The sequence below is a fragment of the Oncorhynchus masou genome, chromosome 32, assembly GCF_036934945.1.
Source record: "Oncorhynchus masou masou isolate Uvic2021 chromosome 32, UVic_Omas_1.1, whole genome shotgun sequence".
Classification (NCBI taxonomy): domain Eukaryota; kingdom Metazoa; phylum Chordata; class Actinopteri; order Salmoniformes; family Salmonidae; genus Oncorhynchus; species Oncorhynchus masou.
In genome coordinates, this window is record NC_088243.1 from 82,633,891 (window position 1) to 82,655,534 (window position 21,644).

A 21,644-nucleotide genomic window follows, 5' to 3' on the forward strand; every position below is an offset into this window, starting at 1 on the left:
GTAAGGTGCTGGTGTTGCACAACACGTAGCTAATCAGCTGTGAATGCCAACTGATGCCTCCAACTCGAACTACAAACTCAAGCAAATCTGATGAGTCAAACACAAAACACCCTTTATTATGATCAAACTATTACACTTTCAAAACAAATGTTACCAGGAGATGTTTGCATAGGAACAGCATTGCAGCACAACACAGGGCTGTTGTATATTCAGAGCTGTACAACATTTAGTTGCGTGTTTCCCTTGGATATTGAAATGCAGGCACTACCAAGGTTTTTTCCCCACAAGTTCTGTATTGCTTGTGTTGTGTTTCACTTTGATGGTTTTACTATAGCCAGCCAGGTGTCGTGCCAGTCTCAGTCCCAAATTGCACCCTATTCCCTATATAGTGCACTCCTTTTGACCAGAGCTCTATGAGCCAAGGTCAAAAGTAGTGCACTACAAAAGGAATAGCATGCCATTTGGGATATAGGCGTACTCCTCCCTCTGTCCCTGCAACAGGACCCAGCATGCCAACAGAGAGGTGTGGTTTAGGTTCATAAAACAATAGAATGTACAATCAGTCCTGTACAAGTTATGATCAGGGTTGGGTGGGTTACTTTCTAAATGTTTCTTTAACTTCATTTAACTAGGCAAGTCAATTAAGAACAAATTCTTACTTACAATAATGGCCTAGAATTAGTGGATTCACCTTGTCCAGAACAACAGATTTTTAACTTGTCAACTCAGGGATTTGATCTAGCAACCTTTCAGTTACTGGCCCAACCCTCTAACCACTAGACTACCTGCCTCCACAGGTTGCTGTTACAGTTACTAGTTACCTGTCCAAAATTGTAATCAGTAACGTAACTTTCGGATTACCCAAATTTAGTAACGTAATCTGATCACATTCCGTTACTTTTCGATTACTTTCCCTTTAAGAGTCATTAGAAGGAGATAAAAATTTATGTTACCAATTGAACAACATCTATTGCAGGATAAATCAATGTTAAAGTTTACATAGCTGACCATATATGGATGTTACATTTTTATTTTATGGGTTGGTTATGTAGGCTTCTTCTAACCCATCGTTTCTACTACATATAATAATACAATTCAATTATATCTTTACATTAATATATATAATATATATATAAATCCAAAAATGGATGAAGCAACAACAGATTGCCCCTTTAAGTCTATCAGAAGTGTGCAAGTTTGAGCATGTGTCCATTAGGCATGAATTAGATTGAGCAATAAAAGCCGGGCTTTTATTCCACCGGCTGGGATTCGCACTATGCAGCTGTTGCAAGAGCGCATCTTCCATTGGTTTCAAAAACAATGATTGATAGGCAGCTTCAACTTCTTGAATTCAACCATTATTGGATTCAAATCAAAATCAAATTGTATTTGTCACATGCGCCGAATACAACAGTGAAATGTGAAATGCTTACAAGCCCTTAACCAACAATGCTTTAATTAAGAAGCTAAGAAAAATCAGGGTTAAATAAAAAAAATGAAAAAAATAAATAAAAGTAACAAATAATTAAACAGCAGCAGTAAAATAACAATAGCAATATGTACATGTAGGTAGAGTTAAAGGGACTATGCATAGATAATAAACAGAGAGTATCAGCAGCATAAAGAGAGGGGTCTGGGTATCCCTTTGATTAACAAATACACGTCTATTCATAAACTGCCATCCATAACAACCACAATACGTAAGGCGCAAATAGCGAAATGAGAGAGCAGCAGTTTGATTTACTTCAGTGTGCTATGTAGATACCAATAATAAGTGATATCCGTGTCGCCGTAGACTTCACCACTATGGACTGCTGTCATCCTTACCTCCAAGAGTTTATTCAAATTGGATAATCTTTGGATGCCGACAGCGGTCGTACCACTGGAAGACACAATTTGGACTGTAGCCTACAAAATACGATTCCTGCTCTTTTCCCGCGATCTATCAAACACATTTGTTGTGTCATCATAGTGGTCTCTGACGTGGTCAGACACGCTCAGGTGGAACAAATTTAAACGTGTGCCTTTTTTCCATTGTGATTTGAAATGTCATTGAGAAAACAGAGAAGTGTCAAATATTTTTTCGCAAGCATCCTTTCTGAATTTAAAAGTAATCCTCGAAGTAATCATCTAGTTTTTCAAAAGTATCTTTAATCTGATTACAAAATTTTTGCTGGATGACAGTTACAGTTGTTTTAATCCCTTACATGTAAACCGTTACTCCCCAGCCCTGGTTATTTAATAGATATATATAGAACTAGGCAAGTCTATGGCAATACTTGAAAAGGGCTGTCTAGCAATGATCAACAACCAACTTGACAGAGCTTGAAGAATTTTAAAAAAAGAATAAAGTGCAAATATTGTACAATCCAGGTGTGCAAAGCTCTTCGAGACTTGCCCAGAGACACCCTCAGCTGTAATCACTGCCAAATGTGATTCTAACATGTATTTACTCAGGGGTGTGAATACTTATGTAAACTTGATATTTCTGTATTTCATGATCCCATATTTATGGGGCTTATCTAGCCACAATAAGACTTTTTTCTTTACTTTTGAACAGAAAAGTCCCCCCTCTCATCTTTACTTTGAATCCAGACCATAACAGCTCATATAGTGAAGAATAGGATGGGTTACACACACAGTAACATGTGCTGAAGCCTACTTATTAGTACATGTTCTCACAGGTTTCACCCTCTCTCTCTGCCTTCACTTTGGGAACCCAACCCAGTATTCTTCCACTAGATCAACATCAGGTCTCTGCCCAGGGCTTGTTTCTGGTCGTAGGCTAACTCATATAGCTCTATTATCTACAGGTACAATTCAATAAGTGAAGCATGTTTATTACCATGAGAATCACTGTTGCAACAGAAGTACGGTATGTGTGGGTCTTGGCACAGATAAAGAGAGGTGTTGCATCACAATACTACAGAGGAGTTATTTTATTCAGTTAGTTTATGTTCCCCATTCACAGCTCATGTAGTTTGTTATGTTGAAGACAGGTTATTTGGATAATTGTAAGTATTGTGGTAGATTAGATGTCTTGGAATGTTTGGTGTTGTACTAGGTATGTAATCTAACCATGAGAGTAAATGAGATGTCTTGGAATGTTTGGTGTTGTACTAGGTATGTAATCTACCATGAGAGTAAATGAGATGTCTTGGAATGTTTGGTGTTGTACTAGGTATGTAATCTACCATGAGAGTAAATGAGATGTCTTGGAATGTTTGGTGTTGTACTAGGTATGTAATCTACCATGAGAGTAAATGAGATGTCTTGGAATGTTTGGTGTTGTACTAGGTATGTAATTTACTCTCATGTTGACTGACAATTTTGTGGCCAAAGAGTATATAGTACTGATGACATGGCTGCTTTAGGTACACCAGAAAGGAAACTGTACTGTACTGAATGACCCGTTGACAAACGCTGTGATTATGGTGGCTCAGAGGGCGATTACTCTATAGTGTGCTGCAAGTGTTCTGTAATTTGAAATATTCACACCCAGAGCAACGTTTTTATTTCTTTATTCTAAATACATGGTTCTGGTCATGCCCATATTGATCAGGCCACACCTCGCCACACCCACCAAACGGGAGCAAACGTACCTCAAAATGCTGTTGAAGAACGGTTCTCATCGTTTTGGGGAAACGTGTCGTTTCATTTCAAATCGTCACGCAAAGTAGAAAACGTTGAAGCGAACTCGATGCACCTCAGCTGTGACATTGGGTTAGTTTTTCTTACCCCTTTTATTTGGCGACCTCTAGCGCACGAGAAGAGAACGACAGGCAATACATGGAGTAGCCTGAAGGTGGCAGCAAATACCGTGTTAATGTCAGTTAGAGGGCGGGATCACTGCTCTGATTGGTTCAACTCGAGTCCCTCAAAGCTGGCAAAACATAGCTGCTTAGTTACCTATCTTTACTAACTAGCCAGTTACAGGCTAACCGGGACATGGCTTAGCGTGCTTCGAGCTATTACATCGATAATCATATATTTTTCTTACATACATCTCATTTACTTAAAAAAATGTATTCCTTGTAAACGTACGTGATTAATGCAAACTCGTGCATTGGATTTATCGGGCTATTTCGAACATTTCTTGACAACACGGCTCATCTCAACCGGTGAAGCCAAGGTAGGTTTGTTATGTTTAGCTAGCGCTTTAGCGTGGTGGCTGGCTAATCAACAGTTCTCTTGGAAATGCATCGATGTAAGGACAATGATCTATTGGCTTGCATGATAAATTATATAAAAGCAGGTGTTTTAACGTCAGTTTGATCTAATTAGCTAGCAACAAATGGCAACTAGACGCTGCACTTATCTTTAGCTGCAAATGTTGGCGGCATTCAATGAAACTGAATGTGAGTGGGGGGAGATGCGGTTTGTGCCCGCTGTTAGCCTACAATTTGTCAGCCTTCGTAGCTTCGGCCGTTATTTCTTTACTCATCATGGCAGCGTTATTAATTATAAACATTGGAGTTTGTTAGTTGATGTAGCCAGAAAATATATTCAACTGCCGTCTATGGCTTTTATTGGCATGTAAACGTAACGAAGTAACTAGCTCTGATCAAATTGATTAGTTATCGCACCACGATGAGCTTGCAGTTTGGGTGTTTGTTCGGATGATTGCTTATCTCAAAACAGTGATTTCAATTGTTTGTTTCTTACGCGAGCTGCTGATCGACACATTCGTTTATCTTCCCCTAGCAGAACAGCAGCGACATGGTAGTTCCGGACAGCGCCGGTGAGGTCCAACCGGCAGGCAATGACTGTACCGGGGGTCTCATGAAGACGTCCCAGCAAAGCTACGAGGAGGAGCAGGAGCTAGCAGGGGTGGAGTTGGAGGAGGTACGTAAGCTCCAGGAGCTCATTCAAAGACTCGAGGTCCAGAATCAAACACTTCGCAACAGGGGAGACAGTAAGAATCTACATCTCAGAGGAGCGACCACCGCAAACAGTAACCTCACAACCAGTACCAACATCAATGAGAGAATCTCTTCCAGCGAAGAGGTTACCAACACCAACTCCCCTCTCAGGTTGGGGAGCAGTGGAAGCTGTGGAACGGAACTAGGCAGCAGCAGTGACTTGGAGCTGTCACCTCCTCAGGACAGCAGCAGTGACTTGGAGCTGTCCCCTCCTCAGGACAGTAGTAGCAGTGAGGATATGTCCCCGCAACCTGCAGCTAACCGGATAGAGGATACAGATGGTGGATTGTGTGCAGGCTTTCTGACCCTGCCGTGCGGGAATGGACCAGGACCGGCACCGACCCAGGGGCTAAGCACAACCCCAGAGAGTCCCTCTCTGGACAGTTATGAGTCTGAGACCCTGGCGGAGAGCGACTCGGGGGTGGACCCGTTGGCCCTGGACGAGGTTGATGTTCTGGACCTATGGGAGGACCTTGCAGAGGTGGATGACGAGGACAGCTGGTAGGTACCATGGGGATAGGAGCGAGACAAAGGGAGCATCTGGAATTCCAACCTATTTCCTATAAAGCTAATGCAGTACTTTAAACTGGGGCCTGCATAAGGCTCTGCTCTAAAGGAGTGCACTACATAGGGAATAGAGTGCCATTTCAGATTCAGTCAAATATCCTCTGCACACTGTTTGTAAGGTCTCCTACCTTTTATTTTCTATGCTCCGATCATAAAGGGTCTTAGTCTACGGTCCCTTCCTCATCTGCTGTGTATCTGCAGATTCTGTTCAGATGAAACTTATTCCCAGTTGACACTAGGACACATTCTGACCGCTGCAGATGAAGGAGAGGAACACATGTAGACATCTCTGCACCCCCACATGTTGCTGTGGAGACATCTGTTTACCACTGTCTCCGGGGGTCAGCGTGATGTCATACTGTGTATGTGGGATGAGTTTGTGTTCACACTCAGGATGATGGAAGACCCTATAGCCAGATGAGTCATTATGTTACTGTTCTGTTGAACCTTTCACTCTCATAAGTATAGAGACTATGACTGCCACCTTTAGTCATACCAACATCCCAAATGGCACCCTATTCCCGTTATAGTGCACTACTTTTGACCAGGGCCCTAGTGCACTATGTAGGGAAAAATGTACTGTTTGGGACGTCGCCCTAGGTTGGAGGTGGGTCTCTGCTGTGGCAGTTGGCCTGGTTTCCGTGATACGCAACAACCAGAGGAAAACATGCAGATTTAGTGCAGCTGAGCTAGCAGGCCTTTAGATGGAAATATCTGTGCGCTGCTTCTGTCTTGGAAATGCTCTGCTTTGTGGGCTGTATAAAATGGGCCCTGACAGGCAGCGCCTCTGATCACTGAATCTATGTGACTGGGAGAGAGAAAAGAGGGGTTAGTGTGGAGAGAGAGGATGGGTAGTGACTGGGAGAGAGAAAAGAGGGGTTAGTGTGGAGAGAGAGGATGGGTAGTGACTGGGAGAGAGAAAAGAGGGGTTAGTGTGGAGAGAGAGGATGGGTAGTGACTGGGAGAGAGAAAAGAGGGGTTAGTGTGGAGAGAGAGGATGGGTAGTGACTGGGAGGGAGAAAAGAGGGGTTAGTGTGGAGAGAGAGGATGGGTAGTGACTGGGAGGGAGAAAAGAGGGGTTAGTGTGGAGAGAGAGGATGGGTAGTGACTGGGAGGGAGAAAAGAGGGGTTAGTGTGGAGAGAGAGGATGGGTAGTGACTGGGAGAGAGAAAAGAGGGGTTAGTGTGGAGAGAGAGGATGGGTAGTGACTGGGAGAGAGAAAAGAGGGGTTAGTGTGGAGAGAGAGGATGGGTAGTGACTGGGAGGGAGACTGAAATGGACAGAGAGAGGGAGTGCCTTGCTCTAGAGGGAGAGGGGCCACTGTTGTCGCTGGGCGAGGGGCAGCCAGCCAACGTGATTTACTCTGGGCACTATGTGTGCGCTCAGCAGCAGTAGTGATTTTCTCCTCTGACATGAATAACCAGAGAGGGAGGAGAAGGCTTGAGCGCAGAGCAAGAACTATTGCAGCACAGCTGGGCCTCTCAACGACCGAGGAGACATGGGTCCTATTCACTAGGCACCAACAGAATAAAATGGACTGAAACTTGTCCAATAAGAAAGGTGCTTGTTTTCCATTTTTAAAGCATTTTGCTATGGTGGGCCCTAGTACACTCTGCCTTTGGGCCCTAATACACACGGCCTTTGGGCCCTAACACACGGCCTTAATATAATACACACATTTAGTCTCAAATAAATAATGATACCTGTTCAATTTGGTTTAAATAATGCAAAAAGAAAGTGTTGGAGAAGAAAGTAAAAGTGCAATATGTGCCATATAAGAAAGCTAACGTTTGTTCCTTGCTCTGAACATGAGAACATATATGAAAGCTGGTGGTTCCTTTTAACATGAGTCTTCAATATTCCCAGTTAAGAAGTTTTAGGTTGTAATTATTATAGGACTCTCTCTATACCATTTGTATTTCATATACCTTTGACTATTGTGTGTTCTTATTGGCACTATTATATTGCCAGCCTAATCTCGGAAGTTGATAGGCTTAAAGTCATAAACAGCGCTGTGCTTCAAGCATTGCGAAAAGCTGCTGGCAAATGCAGGAAAGTGCTGTTTGAATGAATGCTTACGAGTCTTCTGCCTACCACCGCTCAGTCAGACTGCTCTATCAAATCATAGACTTAATTATAATATAATAACACACAGAAATATGAGCCTTGGGTCTTTTAATATGGTCAAATCCGGAAGATATCATTTTGAAAACAAAACGTTTATTCTTTCAGTGAAATACGGAACCGTTCTGTATTTTATCTAACGGGTGGCATCCCTAAGTTTAAATATTGATGTTACATTGCACAACCTTCAATGTTATGTCATAAGTAAAATTCTGGCAAATTAATTCTGGTCTTTGTTAGGAACTGTCTTCACACAGTTCACAACGAGACAGGTGTCCCAAACTGCAGCTTATACCCTGACTCTGCTGACACTGAACGCAAGAGAAATGACACAATTTCAGGCACCGCAGTGATTATGTGCACTGCAGGACAAGCTAGTTAAACTAGTAATATCATCAACCATGTGTTTGTTAACTAGTGATTAGGTTAAGATTGATTGTTTTTTTTACAAGATAAGTTTAATGTTAGCTAGCAACTTATGGCTCCTTGCTGCACTCGCGTAACAGGTGGTCAGCCTGCCATGCAGTTTCCTCGTGGAGTGCAATATAATCGGCCATAATCGGCATCCAAAAATGACGATTGCCGATTGTTATGAACTTGAATTGGGCCCTATTTAATCGGTCGACCACTAGCCCTAATACATACAGCCTTTGGGCCCTAATACACACAGCCATAGGTAGTCCAATAGCATGACTTGACTTATTGCTTCATACTTGGCAAAGTTCAAAAGAGTGTGTGTGAGATGAGCCACAGCTGCAGCATTTTCCACAACCAGAGAAGTGGAAACAAGGCATTCGTGGTCCTTTGTTTATCCCACATTATTATTATTATTATTTTATTATTTTCTTTTATTTAACTAGGCAAATCAGTTAAGAACAAATCGCTGCTCAGGGCTTCTCCTACTGCTGTCTCTGTCACTGCTCAGGGCTTCTCCTACTGCTGTCTCTGTCGCTGCTCAGGGCTTCTACTACTGCTGTCTCTGTCGCTGCTCAGGGCTTCTACTACTGCTGTCTCTGTCGCTGCTCAGGGCTTCTCCTACTGCTGTCTCTGTCGCTGCTCAGGGCTTCTACTACTGCTGTCTCTGTCGCTGCTCAGGGCTTCTACTACTGCTGGCTCAGTCAGGATTTGCATCATTCAAATGATCATCCGACTCTCTTCAAATGAATGTGAATCCTGTACTGCTGTTGCTGTATAGGCTGGGTTCTTCTGTGGTGAAGGAGGAGCTTGGCTTGTTTACCAGAATCAAATGAACAAGATTGGATTACCTCACAATGTTTAATGGCAGACTGCTAATTCCAAGTGAGTCCATCTTCATTTAATTTCCCCTCTGTACACCACAATGTTCATCTGGACATGAGGCTTGTGTGTGTTTGCCAAGTTCAGGGTGTTTAATTTTTTAAAAGTTTGAACTATTATGCGTTTGTTTTAGCTGTCCCATTTTGTACAGTATTGTCCGACACAAACGGGCACCATATTGTATTCCTGGTAGCTACTTTAGCAGCTGATCTGTGGATTAACAACCCAAAGCAGCAAGGCCTTGTTCTCTCTACCACATTATTAACCAGTCTGTATGAGTCCCAGGTGGTTATCACTACTACAACATTAAATAAATAATCTGCCCAGGCATGGACCCCTAAGCTGCTTTGGGCTGGTGGCTAGGGCTCAGGATTGAGTTGTAAGTGGCACCCTGTTCCCTTTATGATGCACTACTTTCGACCAGAACCCTATGGTTGTAGTGGATTACATAGTGAATAGGGTGCCATTTGGGCTAGAGGCTGGATGGCTGCTGCTGGGGCCTAAACTTCTTTGGGGGGCTTAGGGTGCATGTGATCCATCATGGACCTTCTGCTTCTAAAACATTTACTGAGAGGTGTGGAGAATTCTGGGAATCTGTGGGGGCTGAGTCTAGAAGTAACCCGGCTGTGCAAGGAACAAGCGAAGAAATGGGACACAAGCTAAGGTGAACAGGAGTGTCCAATGTCCATGCATGAGCGCTTTGTTTTGTGTGCAGATGATTGCGTGCCTACCAGTATTTATATATAGCTCTATGTATAAAAACAACAACAAATGGTCCATTTACCAAAAGATCTGCCCTTAGTCACTCAGCTCTTCAACTGTAGCTCTGTGTATCAAATGATCTGACTGTTAAACAACTGGTCTAGGTAACTAGGCCTACTACTTAGCATCGGCCACCGCTGGTCAGCTCTCCAATTACTAGAATGAAACTGTTCCAGGATCAAGTTCTGACTTTAGAGACTTGACTGGCTGCTGAAACATCTGTAGTGAGAGACCTGACTGACTACTGTCTTCATTGTTGCTGGTCCCAGTGGGATAGAGGGCTTGTCTTTTGTTTGTCCAATGGGAAGATTAGCCCAAGTTGATTACTCAAAAACCAGTTAGCACAGCCAGGCCTCTTTTGTGTGTGTGTTTTGGCGGCTCAAAGCATTCCCCCATGTGACCCGGATCAGACGTCCAAACGAACTTGGCAGTTTGCGCTGCACTTCTTTTCAAGGAGAGGGACTAAAACACTCACTTCTACTTGGCTTTACTTCACATGTACTCAAACAGTTAAAGCAATGCAAGACGATCAGGCCCAGCGCTGGTGTTCAAGACGGTCAGGCCCAGCGCTGGTGTCAGTTGAGATCATCACCTTATTGTGTTGTAGACTAGGCACATTGTCTACAGTAGGCTAGATGTGCTGTAGATGTGCCCATTTCAGACAACTCATGCAGTAGAAGGTAATGCATAGTGATTGCTGGGAGAGTACAGTAGAGCCCTCATTAGGAGATGGGGTCATACACAGGCCACAGTGCTGCTGATATTGCTACTGTGGAAGGAAGAGCTAATACTGCCAGGTGTGGGCTGAGCACAAACCACATGGCTGTGGACTGTGGTTATTGCCCGGGAATCCGGGATAGGCTAAAATGGGTTGGTTGAGTGGTGACCTTCTAGGATTGGATAAAAGGATGGTTTAGCCTTATGGCAATGCCTTATGAATGTAACAAAGACATGCTGTATGTTGAAACAAGTGGAGTCTATTTCTAGTATTAGGTGATTAGTGGTATGAAGGATAACGAGTTTGTGTGTGGTTGTTCCACCAATGCGTAAGACTAGAAGACAGGCCTCCTGCAAACATTCCCACATAGTACAAGTTATTAAATGCGTAACGCAAGCCAGAGAACCATTAATGCTGTTTTCTTATCCCACTGTTCTGCTGTTCGCTTGACTGCAGTCTGGATGAACAGGCTTTGAGGCTTTGCAAAATGTAAATTGCCTCTTTCTCTTTCTGTCCCTCCCTCTTGCTCTCTCTCTCTCCATCCACCACCCCCTTTCTCACCCTCTTCCTTTCATTGCTGCCTGCCTCATTATCCACCACATCTCTCCTTTCTCTCTGCCTTATCTCCTTTCTCCTCCCCACCCTCTCTCTATCGCTTTTTAAATATATATAAACAAATTATTCTCTCCCTCGTCTCTCTGCAGGTTGTATGTCTCCCCTAAGAAGCAGGTAGTTGCTGAGCCCAGGCCTGAGTCTCCTCTGAAGTGGTGTCGGAAGGTTCTGGACCACCCCAGCCCAGAGACGGAGGTGGCCTGTCGCACCCTGCTCAACCGTCTCGACCAGAGTACACACCTACCTAGTAACCTTGATAATAACCTTATAATGATCATATACCAACTCTAAAGTAACTATACTATAGTAACCACAGTCACCTTATACTAACCATGTAATAACCTTATAGTAATCCTATAATAACCATATACAACCTTTTGATAACCTTACATTAACATTATAACAACCCTGTAGGAACCCTTCTACAATAACATTGCTTCCTCCTTGTGCCCAGTAACCCTATACCAACAGTACCGGTGCAAAGTAACGCTCCTGTCCAACACCCAATAACCTCATAACAAGCAATAAACAAATAAAACAAGATGAGCTTGCCACTGACCAACAGTGAATGCAGTCATAACACATTACCTGAGGCAATAACCAGTACAGCCTCCTATCCAATAACATAATGTTATGACTATAACTATTGTTCCCTGAAGGAGGGAAACAAGGTACAACATACTACAGGGAGTCTCACTCCAGCGACTTCAGTTGAAGGATCTACAAACACGCCTGACATGGCCAATGAAATCTGCGTCTCTCTGGAAGCACCCTGTTCCACAGGTTATAAGTCAGGCTTGGATTCAGTCCTTGATTTATATTCCACTGTTCACCGAGCCCAGGAACAGGCGTTGTGGGGCCAAACGGTTGTACCTCGTTTCCCGTCCTTCAGGGAACAGTAGTTATAGTCATAACGTTATGTTCCCTTTGTCAGACATCTTTGGTACAACATACTATGGGAACATATAATCACACCCCAACGTTATGGCGAGATCACAAGACAATTTTCTGCTGATAATGACTTCACAAAAGTTTTGTCAATCATGAGAAATTCTATAAATAGGAGTGGACATATTGATTGAAATCAGCTTTTATTCCTGGGGGTTTGATACGGCCCAGGCCTATACACTAGCACATGGATACTTACAGCAGATGTGCTCTTATTAAAGGTAATTGTAGAGTCTTACTGCCTCCAAGGCACTATGACACTACTGTCAACCGATCATCAATATGCCCACACCTACTGTATGTATAGAGTTTCTCGCAATCTCCACAAAACAACTTGTCGTGATTATGAGAAAATGTATGATCTTGGCATAACGAGGGAATGTTTTTATTCACGCGTCTTTTCTGGACCTAATTTTTGTGAGTGCAGATTTATTCACGTCCTGGTTGCGCCGTTACTACAGTGAAAATGGCTTCTAGCCAATCAGGTCAAAAAGGTCGGACCCCATATTACCGCCGTAACATTTTAATCTTCCTATAGCGGATCGCCGGGACCGCATTTAACGTTCATAAACCATGTCCTGGGCCATTCTAAAAGTACTTGCGTGCAGTTAACTATTTGTTTACACTTCGTTCAGCCATGTTACCTCGTTAGCTAGCTAACAACCTGGTTACTTTGCTAGTACATGTTACCTCGTTAGCTAGCTAACAACCTGGTTACTTTGCTAGTACATGTTACCTCGTTAGCTAGCTAACAACCTGGTTACTTTGCTAGTACAGGTTAGCTAGCTAACAACCTGGTTACTTTGCTAGTACATGTTAGCTAGCTAACAACCTGGTTACTTTGCTAGTACAGGTTAGCTAGCTAACAACCTGGTTACTTTGCTAGTACAGGTTAGCTAGCTAACAACCTGGTTAGCTAGCTAACAACCTGGTTACTTTGCTAGTGCAGGTTAGCTAGCTAACAACCTGGTTACTTTGCTAGTGCAGGTTAGCTAGCTAACAACCTGGTTACTTTGCTAGTGCAGGTTAGCTAGCTAACAACCTGGTTACTTTGCTAGTACAGGTTAGCTAGCTAACAACCTGGTTACTTTGCTATACGCAAACATCTGGGGGAAAGGAAAGAAAGGGGATCAATGATCATAGCAATGAACAAACCTGATGTTTTTAGAGACAGTGTACATTTGTCAATGTAATCCATCTCAATATGGAAATTGTGATTTTTACACAATGTAGAAACCTAATAATCTACAAAATGACTTTGTAATTTCAATGACATGTATTCCTATGGACATGTTTTGCTTTTATAATAAACGGTCTTAAGTGTTACAGGTTATTTTCTAATGCACGTGTGCTTCAAAAGTAGCTATATTCTATATAGGCCCCATTATATGCTGCTTCTCAATCCCCCAAAAATGTTATCTGGTGCTCCTAACGTAGAGAATCCTGGCAACTCCGCCACCACCAGTAGTTTACCAGTGTTAGATCCAGCAGCACACCCCCATTCATTATCTATTTATTTATCCGGTGTGCGTCTGGTACTTCTTGCAGCTACTGAACAACCAAGCCATTCACACCTGACCAGGGCCTGGCTCAATGACCACGTGACGTCATGGTGTCATGATGTAGCTGGCTGTTGGGTTGGATTACCTTGCCCTGTGACGGATAGCTGTGTTCTGGTGCAAATACCTCTGTCAGGCCATGAAACTACCCACTTTAGAAGTGAAACGTTGACATGCACACCACCGTGCTGCTCATGTGTGGTACAGGAGAATACAGCCCCAGAGTTGACTTCATTGTAGAAAAGATAAAAGAGAACTCCTGCGCTCAATGTATTACATCAGCTACCCACTGGCACAGGCAGCCGGCAAATATAGGAAATCATTCACTAGGCTATAACCTACCCCATAGATATGACTTGTGTTATATAAGTGTGATATAGGAGAGTTTCACCCTGCCACACTTGATGTAGCCAATGGCAAACAATACTGCTTCCTGGAGGAAGTAAATTAAATAAAAAATATAGGAACCAGTTCCTTAGCAATAATGACCTACCATAGCCTCATTGCTATGAGAACAGTTTCACCCTCCCAAACTTGTGTTTTGGCCCATTGGCTCCAGCAATGAGTTGGAATGAAGGTAGTGGCCAACAATGACGCTGTGTGAAGTTGGTAAATAATATAGACACCATTGTTAGCTCTTCATAAGTATTGCTATAGGACAGAAGTTCTAAAACTCTTTTTGTGCAGGTACAGACATGGTCCCACCTTAAGCTATTGGAAACATCATCTGTCCTACTAAATACAAAATCAATGCCTTTATTTTCGACTCGCTCTTTTGCAACAGTTTTTAAAATGAACCAGCCACGGCCGACCATTTTGAAACTATGATGAACGTTTCTCTTTTGATCAGGAATTATTTGTAAAGTTTTTGTACACTTCAGAATCAGTACCTAAAGAACTGGTAAAGAAATCCTGAGCGGACTCTTCCACCCGACTGTGTTTTATTTGTCTACAAGGTCACGATACAGGTTGCCTTTTAAACGGTGCCCTGACTCCTGTTTGTGTGTGTCCTCTCCTGTCTCCTCCTGTGTGCCTTTAGCATCTCGCTGGAGGAACATCTACAGCAGCTCTGGTCAGACGGGGGAGGCTGGCTCCTCTGGCTCTGGGCTCCTCTCTCCTGGGTACCACAACAAATCCACTAACAAAATCCTACTAACCAGTGGTGGCTCAGGTACGCATGATATTAATACACCACGTGCTGCTTTACTTTCAGCTGCTCTCTCTCTTTCTCTCTCTCTCTCCAGTGTGTTTAACAGTGTTGGTGGAACTCAAGATTAAAGTAGTATCAGATGAAAAATAACTTAAGTTCTTAAGACTACCCTCCCGAGTGGCCCAGCGGTCTAAGGCACTGCAGCACTTGAGGCGTCACTACAGATCCTGGTTCAATAGCAGCCGACCTCAACTGGGACCTACCTCCGGGTAGGGGAGGGTTTGACCGGCCAGGGATGTCCTTGTCCCATTGCACTCTAGCGACTCCTGTGGCGGGACGGGTGCATGAACGCTGACACGGTCGCCAGTTGTACTGTGTTTCCTCCGACACATTGGTGTGGCTGGCTTCCGCGTTAAGTGAGCAGTGTGTAAAGAAGCAGTGCGGCTTGGCGAGGTCGTGTTGCAGAGGATGCACGGCTCTCGACCTTCATCTCTCCCAAGTCCGTACGGGAGTTGCAGCGACGGGACAAGACTGTAACTACCAATTGGATGTCACGAAATTGGGGAGAAAAGGGGGTAAAAAATAATAATATTAGTACCCGTCAAAAGTTTGGACACATGGTAATTCAAGGGTTTTTCTTTATTTTTACTATTTTCTACATTGTAGAATAATAGTGAAGACATCAAAACTATGAAATAACACATGGAGTCATGTAGTAACCAAAAAAGTGTTAAACAAATCAAAATGTATTTTAGATTCTTCAAAGTAGCCACCTTTTGCATTGATGACAGGTTTGCACACTCTTTGCATTCTCTCAACCAGCTTCATGTGGAAGGCTTTTCTAGCAGTCTTGAAGGAGTTCCCACATGCTGAGCACTTGTCGGCTGCTTTTCCTTCATTCTGCGGTGATTGTGGAGGCCAGGTCATTTGATGCAGCACTCATCACTCTCCTTCTTGGCAAAATAGCCCTTACACAGCCTGTAGGTGTGTTTTTAATCTTTGTCCTGTGGAAAAACAAATGATAGTCCCACTAAGCGCAAACCAAATGGGATGGTGTATCGCTGCAGAATGCTGTGGCGGCCATGAAGGAGAGTGATGTCGTGCTGCATCAGATGACCTGGCCTCCACAATCACCTGACCTCAACCCAATTGAGATGGTTTGGGATGAGTTGGACCGCAGAGTGAAGGAAAAGCAGCCAACAAGTGCTCAGCATATGTGGGAACTCCCTCAAGACTGTTGGAAAAACATTCCAGGTGAAGCTGGTTGAGAGAATACCAAGTGTGCAAAGCTGTCTTCAAGGTAAAGGGTGGCTACTTTAAAGAATCTAAAATATATATTTTGATATGTTTAAGACACCCAAGTGATTTTTTTTTTAACTTTTCATATTGAAACACAATATCCCATGTATAAATCGAGTCATCTGGACACCTGGACCAGCTTTTGAGATGTTCCTTTTGTTAAGTAAATCAGGTGATGAATGAGCTGAAAGGGAGACTGGAGTAGGACTTTAAAGTAACAGGTTTGTAACAAGTGTTTTGTTTTAAATGTTTGTTTATAATGTTTGCTGTTTTTTCTGGGAAGTTTTCAAAGGGTTGTTCTCCTCAACATTGATGATAATTTCACAACTAATGGCATTTACAGGCATGTTTTGCAGAGTGGTGTGGATATCAAATACTTTGGCCCTTAGCGATACTGGGAAAACAAATGTTTTATCTTCTCAAGGTGTGGGTGGCGCTATGTAAACCAACACTATGCTTATGTTATGATGAACACAGACTGTAAATAACACTCTTTGCATGAAGTATGTAAATGCCTTGCTTGCTGGTGACTCCTCCTAATCCCATCTGTTATATAACCAAACACCCTGGATTATGTTGCCTCTTTTTCAGTTTGAATGAAGGGTGGGTGGTTGTGTGTGTCAGACGATGGCCTTGCTGATGCCTAGTAGAAACATCATGCTTCTAGCTGTCCTCAGCTCTATCTATACTAATACAGTCGGACAGACAGGGAAGTCAGGATTTCTAAATATCTCTTCTCATAATGCAGGCCTGGTCCAGAAACAATTTCCTAGCTCTATAGTGTTCTCAGGTCTACATACACAGAGATTATTACTGGACCAGTCTCTGATTAGACTAATAAAGATAATTGACTACTGTATGGATAATGTATAGTTGCATGTCCTTGGTTTTCAGGTTGTGTTATAGTCCTTATTTTTATCCCTCAAGGTGCTGTTGTGGATTATATCTAAATCATGGTGTTACTGTTTTTCCAGGCTACATGAGTATGTACTCTGCTCTGAGTTCCCAGTCGTCTGTAGACAGTGAGCTGAGTACCTCAGACGACTCCATCACCATGGGTTACAAGCTACAGGACCTCACTGACGTCCAGATCATGGCCCGCCTACAGGAAGAGAGTGAGTGTTGTTGTGTAGAATAATGACTCCCGTGATCATGGCCCGCCTACAGGAAGAGAGTGAGTGTTGTTGTGTAGAATAATGACTCCCGTGATCATGGCCCGCCTACAGGAAGAGAGTGAGTGTTGTTGTGTAGAATACTGTTAAGTCTCTAAAGGGTTACATTGTGCTTGTCAATATGCCACAGATAACTGATAAAGAAGAAGACCGTGAATATGCTCACTCTGTGGTAGTGTGTGCTTAGGGCAGGACTATGTTTGTAATGTGTGGGTGTGCATGTCTTTCAAAGTTATTGTCCATGTAGATACTAACTACACAAGCCCGTAGACGCTTGTTCTTTCATGTGTATGTCTGTGGCAGCGTCCAGGCTCTGTAACTCTCTCCCCTCTCAGGTCTGAGACAGGACTATGCCTCCAGCTCTGCCTCAGTGTCTCGTCGTAGTTCCTCTGCCTCCCTCCAGTCTCTACGTCGGGGGGGAACCTACAGCGACCAGGAGTTTGATACCTACAGCTTGGAGGATGAAGAGGATGAGTGTTGCTCTCTGCCCCAGCGACGTCTCCGCTACTCCCCCTCTCCCCTGGGCTCGCCCCGCTGCCTCTCCCCCTCACCAGGCTCCCAGGGCCAGGCAGAGTACAGCAGGCTGGGGGCCCCCCGGCAACGCGCTCCACGTCGATCGCTACAGGGACCCGGGCCCGAGCTGCTAAAGTTTGCCAAGACCGAGGGTAGGTAGAGACCGGAGAGAAGTGTTCATGCATCACACACTAACCCAAAAACATAGCAGTATCAGTACACAGTCAGAACTACATGGAATTGTCAGTCAGATGTACTCTGTATCGTTTGAAGACATGACTTATAAATCAATTAGTTCTATAGAACAACGTTTCAGTTCAGTCTTTCTCCAACTCAAACCGTGTGTGTGGTTCCAGAAGAGGTGAGGCACAGCATGCCTAACCTGGCCCCCCGCACCAGCCTGCGTTCCCTGGAGGCGGTCAGGAACAGCCGCAGCATGGAGGCTAACCTCCAGAGCTCTGGCAACCGCATATCTCACCTGCCCCACTCCCCTTCCTCAGGTAACCCTCACCTGGCCTGTACACCTGCCCCTTCCTCAGGTAACCCTCACCTGGCCTGTACACCCGCCCCTTCCTCAGGTAACCCTCACCTGGCCTGTACACCTGCCCCTTCCTCAGGTAACCCTCACCTGGCCTGTACACCCGCCCCTTCCTCAGGTAACCCTCACCTGGCCTGTACACCTGCCCCTTCCTCAGGTAACCCTCACCTGGCCTGTACACCCGCCCCTTCCTCAGGTAACCCTCACCTGGCCTGTACACCCGCCCCTTCCTCAGGTAACCCTCACCTGGCCTGTACACCTGCCCCTTCCTCAGGTAACCCTCACCTGGCCTGTACACCCGCCCCTTCCTCAGGTAACCCTCACCTGGCCTGTACACCCGCCCCTTCCTCAGGTAACCCTCACCTGGCCTGTACACCCGCCCCTTCCTCAGGTAACCCTCACCTGGCCTGTACACCTGCCCCTTCCTCAGGTAACCCACACCTGGCCTGTACACCTGCCCCTTCCTCAGGTAACCCTCACCTGGCCTGTACACCTGCCCCTTCCTCAGGTAACCCTCACCTGGCCTGTACACCTGCCCCCTTCCTCAGGTAACCCTCACCTGGCCTGTACACCTGCCCCTTCCTCAGGTAACCCTCACCTGGCCTGTACACCTGCCCCTTCCTCAGGTAACCCTCACCTGGCCTGTACACCTGCCCCTTCCTCAGGTAACCCACACCTGGCCTGTACACCTGCCCCTTCCTCAGGTAACCCTCACCTGGCCTGTACACCTGCCCCTTCCTCAGGTAACCCTCACCTGGCCTGTACACCTGCCCCCTTCCTCAGGTAACCCTCACCTGGCCTGTACACCTGCCCCCCTCCTCAGGTAACCCACACCTGGCCTGTACACCTGCCCCTTCCTCAGGTAACCCTCACCTGGCCTGTACACCTGCCCCCCTCCTCAGGTAACCCTCACCTGGCCTGTAAACCTGCCCCTTCCTCAGGTAACCCTCACCTGGCCTGTACACCTGCCCCCCTCCTCAGGTAACCCTCACCTGGCCTGTAAACCTGCCCCACTCTCTCAAGTAGAACTTGATACTGCGTAGCCTATCCTGAGAGGCTCAGAGGGGAGCCTCTTACTTGTCCGCTACTCCCCTCAGGTAACCCTTACTGGTACCTCGCCTGTCTCACAACTACCCCCACACCCTAAAATCACTAATATTCCTCTGGGTACAGGCAACGAGTCTACAACTCCTCCCTCATTACTGTCCCTCCCTCCCTGGTTATATACCTCAGTTCCACTAATATTCCTCTGGGTACAGGCATCTAGTCTACAACTCCTCCCTCATTACTGTCCCTCCCTCCCTGGTTATATACCTCAGTTCCACTAATATTCCTCTGGGTACAGGCATCTAGTCTACAACTCTTTTCTGCCACAAATCCTGATGTCATGTATACAGAGAATGTGCTCTTCTCTCATTACCTGAATTGTACCTTCATCAGAGCATTGGCATATGAACATGAGAAGTGAGAAGACCACATGTGTACTACTTTGCTGTGTGGATGGCACTCTACTAAACCCATCTCATCATGCCCATCACCCCCTCCCCAGGTATGTCATCTAGTCGGATGCGAGGCAGTGGCCAGTCCCCTCTGTCCATGCGGGTCCCTGTCAAAGCCATGGGCTCCATGCCAGGGGCCCGCCAGCCCTCCAGGGTCCTGCCTGTAGTCCAGAGTGGACCCAATGGAGGGGTACGGAGGGTCCAGTCCCCAGGGCCTGCCAATGGTGGAGCCTACCCAGCTGGGAGAGCCTGTACTGGGGGTGGGAGGCAAGCAGCAGCCCCATCCTCCAGGGGAAGACTGGCCCAGACACCTAGAAGGTGATTGATTATTTAGAAATACACTTTCAGCATTATGACTTGGGATGATTACTTTTCATAAAGTGAGTTGATAGGAGTGTGATTTTTCAGTACAGTCACTCCGTTGGTTAAACGTGACTACTCCTTATCAGTGGCGGCCACAAACCGTTAGAATGACACTCTTACAGCTATCAAGACTCATGTCATTGTTGTCTTTGTTTGTTAGGTCTATGGGGATGACTAGAACAAATGGCCCAATCTCAAATGAGTCGTGGAGGGACGGCTGTTACTGAGGCAACAAGGAAACTTCCTCCACCTCTCCTGTACCTCACATTTTAGTATAAACAACACCAACATTGCGTACTGACTCTGAACATACCCCTGTGGGCAACACCAGCTTACTTGCCTCTGAACATACTTCTGTAGGCTGGACCACTGTAGATGAACAGACCTTCCTTGGCATGAAGAACCCTCTCACACCACGGATATACCGGAGAGAGACCGGATAGAAAGTGACTGAGCGCACAAACACACCGTTCTTTCGCTCTAGGGATCTAGACAAAGCTTCCACAAAATATGTTGTTTTTAACTAGTCAATTCCAGTCTATATTTTGATAGTTGTTGAGAGAAGACTACGGGTTGTTTTTGATTTATGTTCTGTAGATGTACAGAACGGTTGTTATTGAATACTTTGGGTGGACTGTTCTATTGTGTGTGAAGTTGAACTCCTAACTGATATGAAGGTGATCTCCTCTTGGGTGTTGCATGATGTTTCTGTTTAGTTTTCTTTCCTCTGAGGACAAAGAAATTAGTTTGTTGCATAATAGCCTTATCAATAGTAAGTCTGTTCTTCCAAGGAACAAACCCCATGTTGATGCGTGTGGGAAGGTTTTTTGAATGTTTGTGAGTGATTGATTGGTTGTGATTCCTCCTATAAGTGTTGTCTATGTGTTTTGCCAAGTCTGACACAATGCAACATCTCTGGACCACACTGCCCTTCCATTAAGACCCCCTTAAGAAAATAAAACCTGTTGTTGGGTTAAAGTCTTTGTGCCAAGGTGCATTTCTGATGCTGCAGCACTGTTTCTAAAATCCAATAAGTACTACTTGTAGTTGAGATACTGTGTTGATTTACCACAGTTTTTACTGCATATCGGTAGGTTAATCTGTTTTGGTTTTTGAATACCACTGTACTAATAAAATGAACTGTTTTATGCACGAAGCAAAGGCCTTATGCCTTTTCTAAGACAACCAGCTATGCACCCTCATGCGGAGTGCCTCTGAAAACCAGGAACTGTAATGAAAACGAACAATAAAACCTACCCTGAACTTGAACGTTTACTTTATTTCTCGTGCAGATGCTCTTCCTCTGTTCAGTATGCATGGTCCATAGATCGATGTGCCATAGGCTGGAACACATGCTGCTATATAAAACATGTATATTGTGATTAAAACTCAACCTATGAATAATCCAACTGTTATATCCTATTGAACGAGGCAATGTGCCTATTCCAACATGTGTAGCTGTCATAGTAGGGGACAATTTTATTAGGGAACATGAATGAGTGTATGCACATGATTGTTTGTAACTTCAATGCACTACTGTCCTCCAATGTTGAACCCTGCCCGATAATCAAACACAAACTAACACACGTGTATATTCTTATT

At 44.7% G+C, this 21,644-nt stretch overlaps 1 protein-coding gene across 7 annotated transcripts; it reads left to right on the forward strand.

Moving 5' to 3' along the window:
* Positions 1 to 2,929: 2,929 nt before the first annotated feature.
* zgc:66447 (SLAIN motif-containing protein-like) lies at positions 2,930 to 21,311 on the forward strand. Of its 7 annotated transcripts, none has more exons than XM_064955267.1 (9): positions 2,930 to 3,014; positions 4,705 to 5,423; positions 11,094 to 11,248; positions 14,548 to 14,679; positions 16,932 to 17,072; positions 17,465 to 17,794; positions 17,999 to 18,142; positions 19,730 to 19,997; positions 20,203 to 21,311. In XM_064955267.1, exons 2-9 carry the CDS (start codon positions 4,720 to 4,722, stop codon positions 20,267 to 20,269), a joined length of 1,941 nt encoding a protein of 646 aa, XP_064811339.1. In that variant the 5' UTR covers positions 2,930 to 3,014; positions 4,705 to 4,719; the 3' UTR covers positions 20,270 to 21,311. The 7 variants fall into 7 exon arrangements, with proteins under 7 accessions (XP_064811339.1, XP_064811340.1, XP_064811335.1 ...); XM_064955268.1 differs by having other exon boundaries at positions 2,948 to 3,014; positions 4,708 to 5,423; XM_064955263.1 differs by lacking the exon at positions 2,930 to 3,014 and adding an exon at positions 3,903 to 4,132.
* The last annotated feature ends 333 nt before the right edge of the window (positions 21,312 to 21,644 follow it).

Bases quoted from the DNA above. Each gene is read 5' to 3' on its own strand.
- zgc:66447 (XM_064955263.1), top strand. From the start codon at position 4,052: ATGCAAACTCGTGCATTGGATTTATCGGGCTATTTCGAACATTTCTTG. The intron at 5,424-11,093 runs GTAGGTACCATG...GTCTCTCTGCAG, and splicing joins GTGGATGACGAGGACAGCTG to GTTGTATGTCTCCCCTAAGA. The intron at 11,249-14,547 runs GTAACCTTGATA...GTGTGCCTTTAG, and splicing joins CCAGAGTACACACCTACCTA to CATCTCGCTGGAGGAACATC.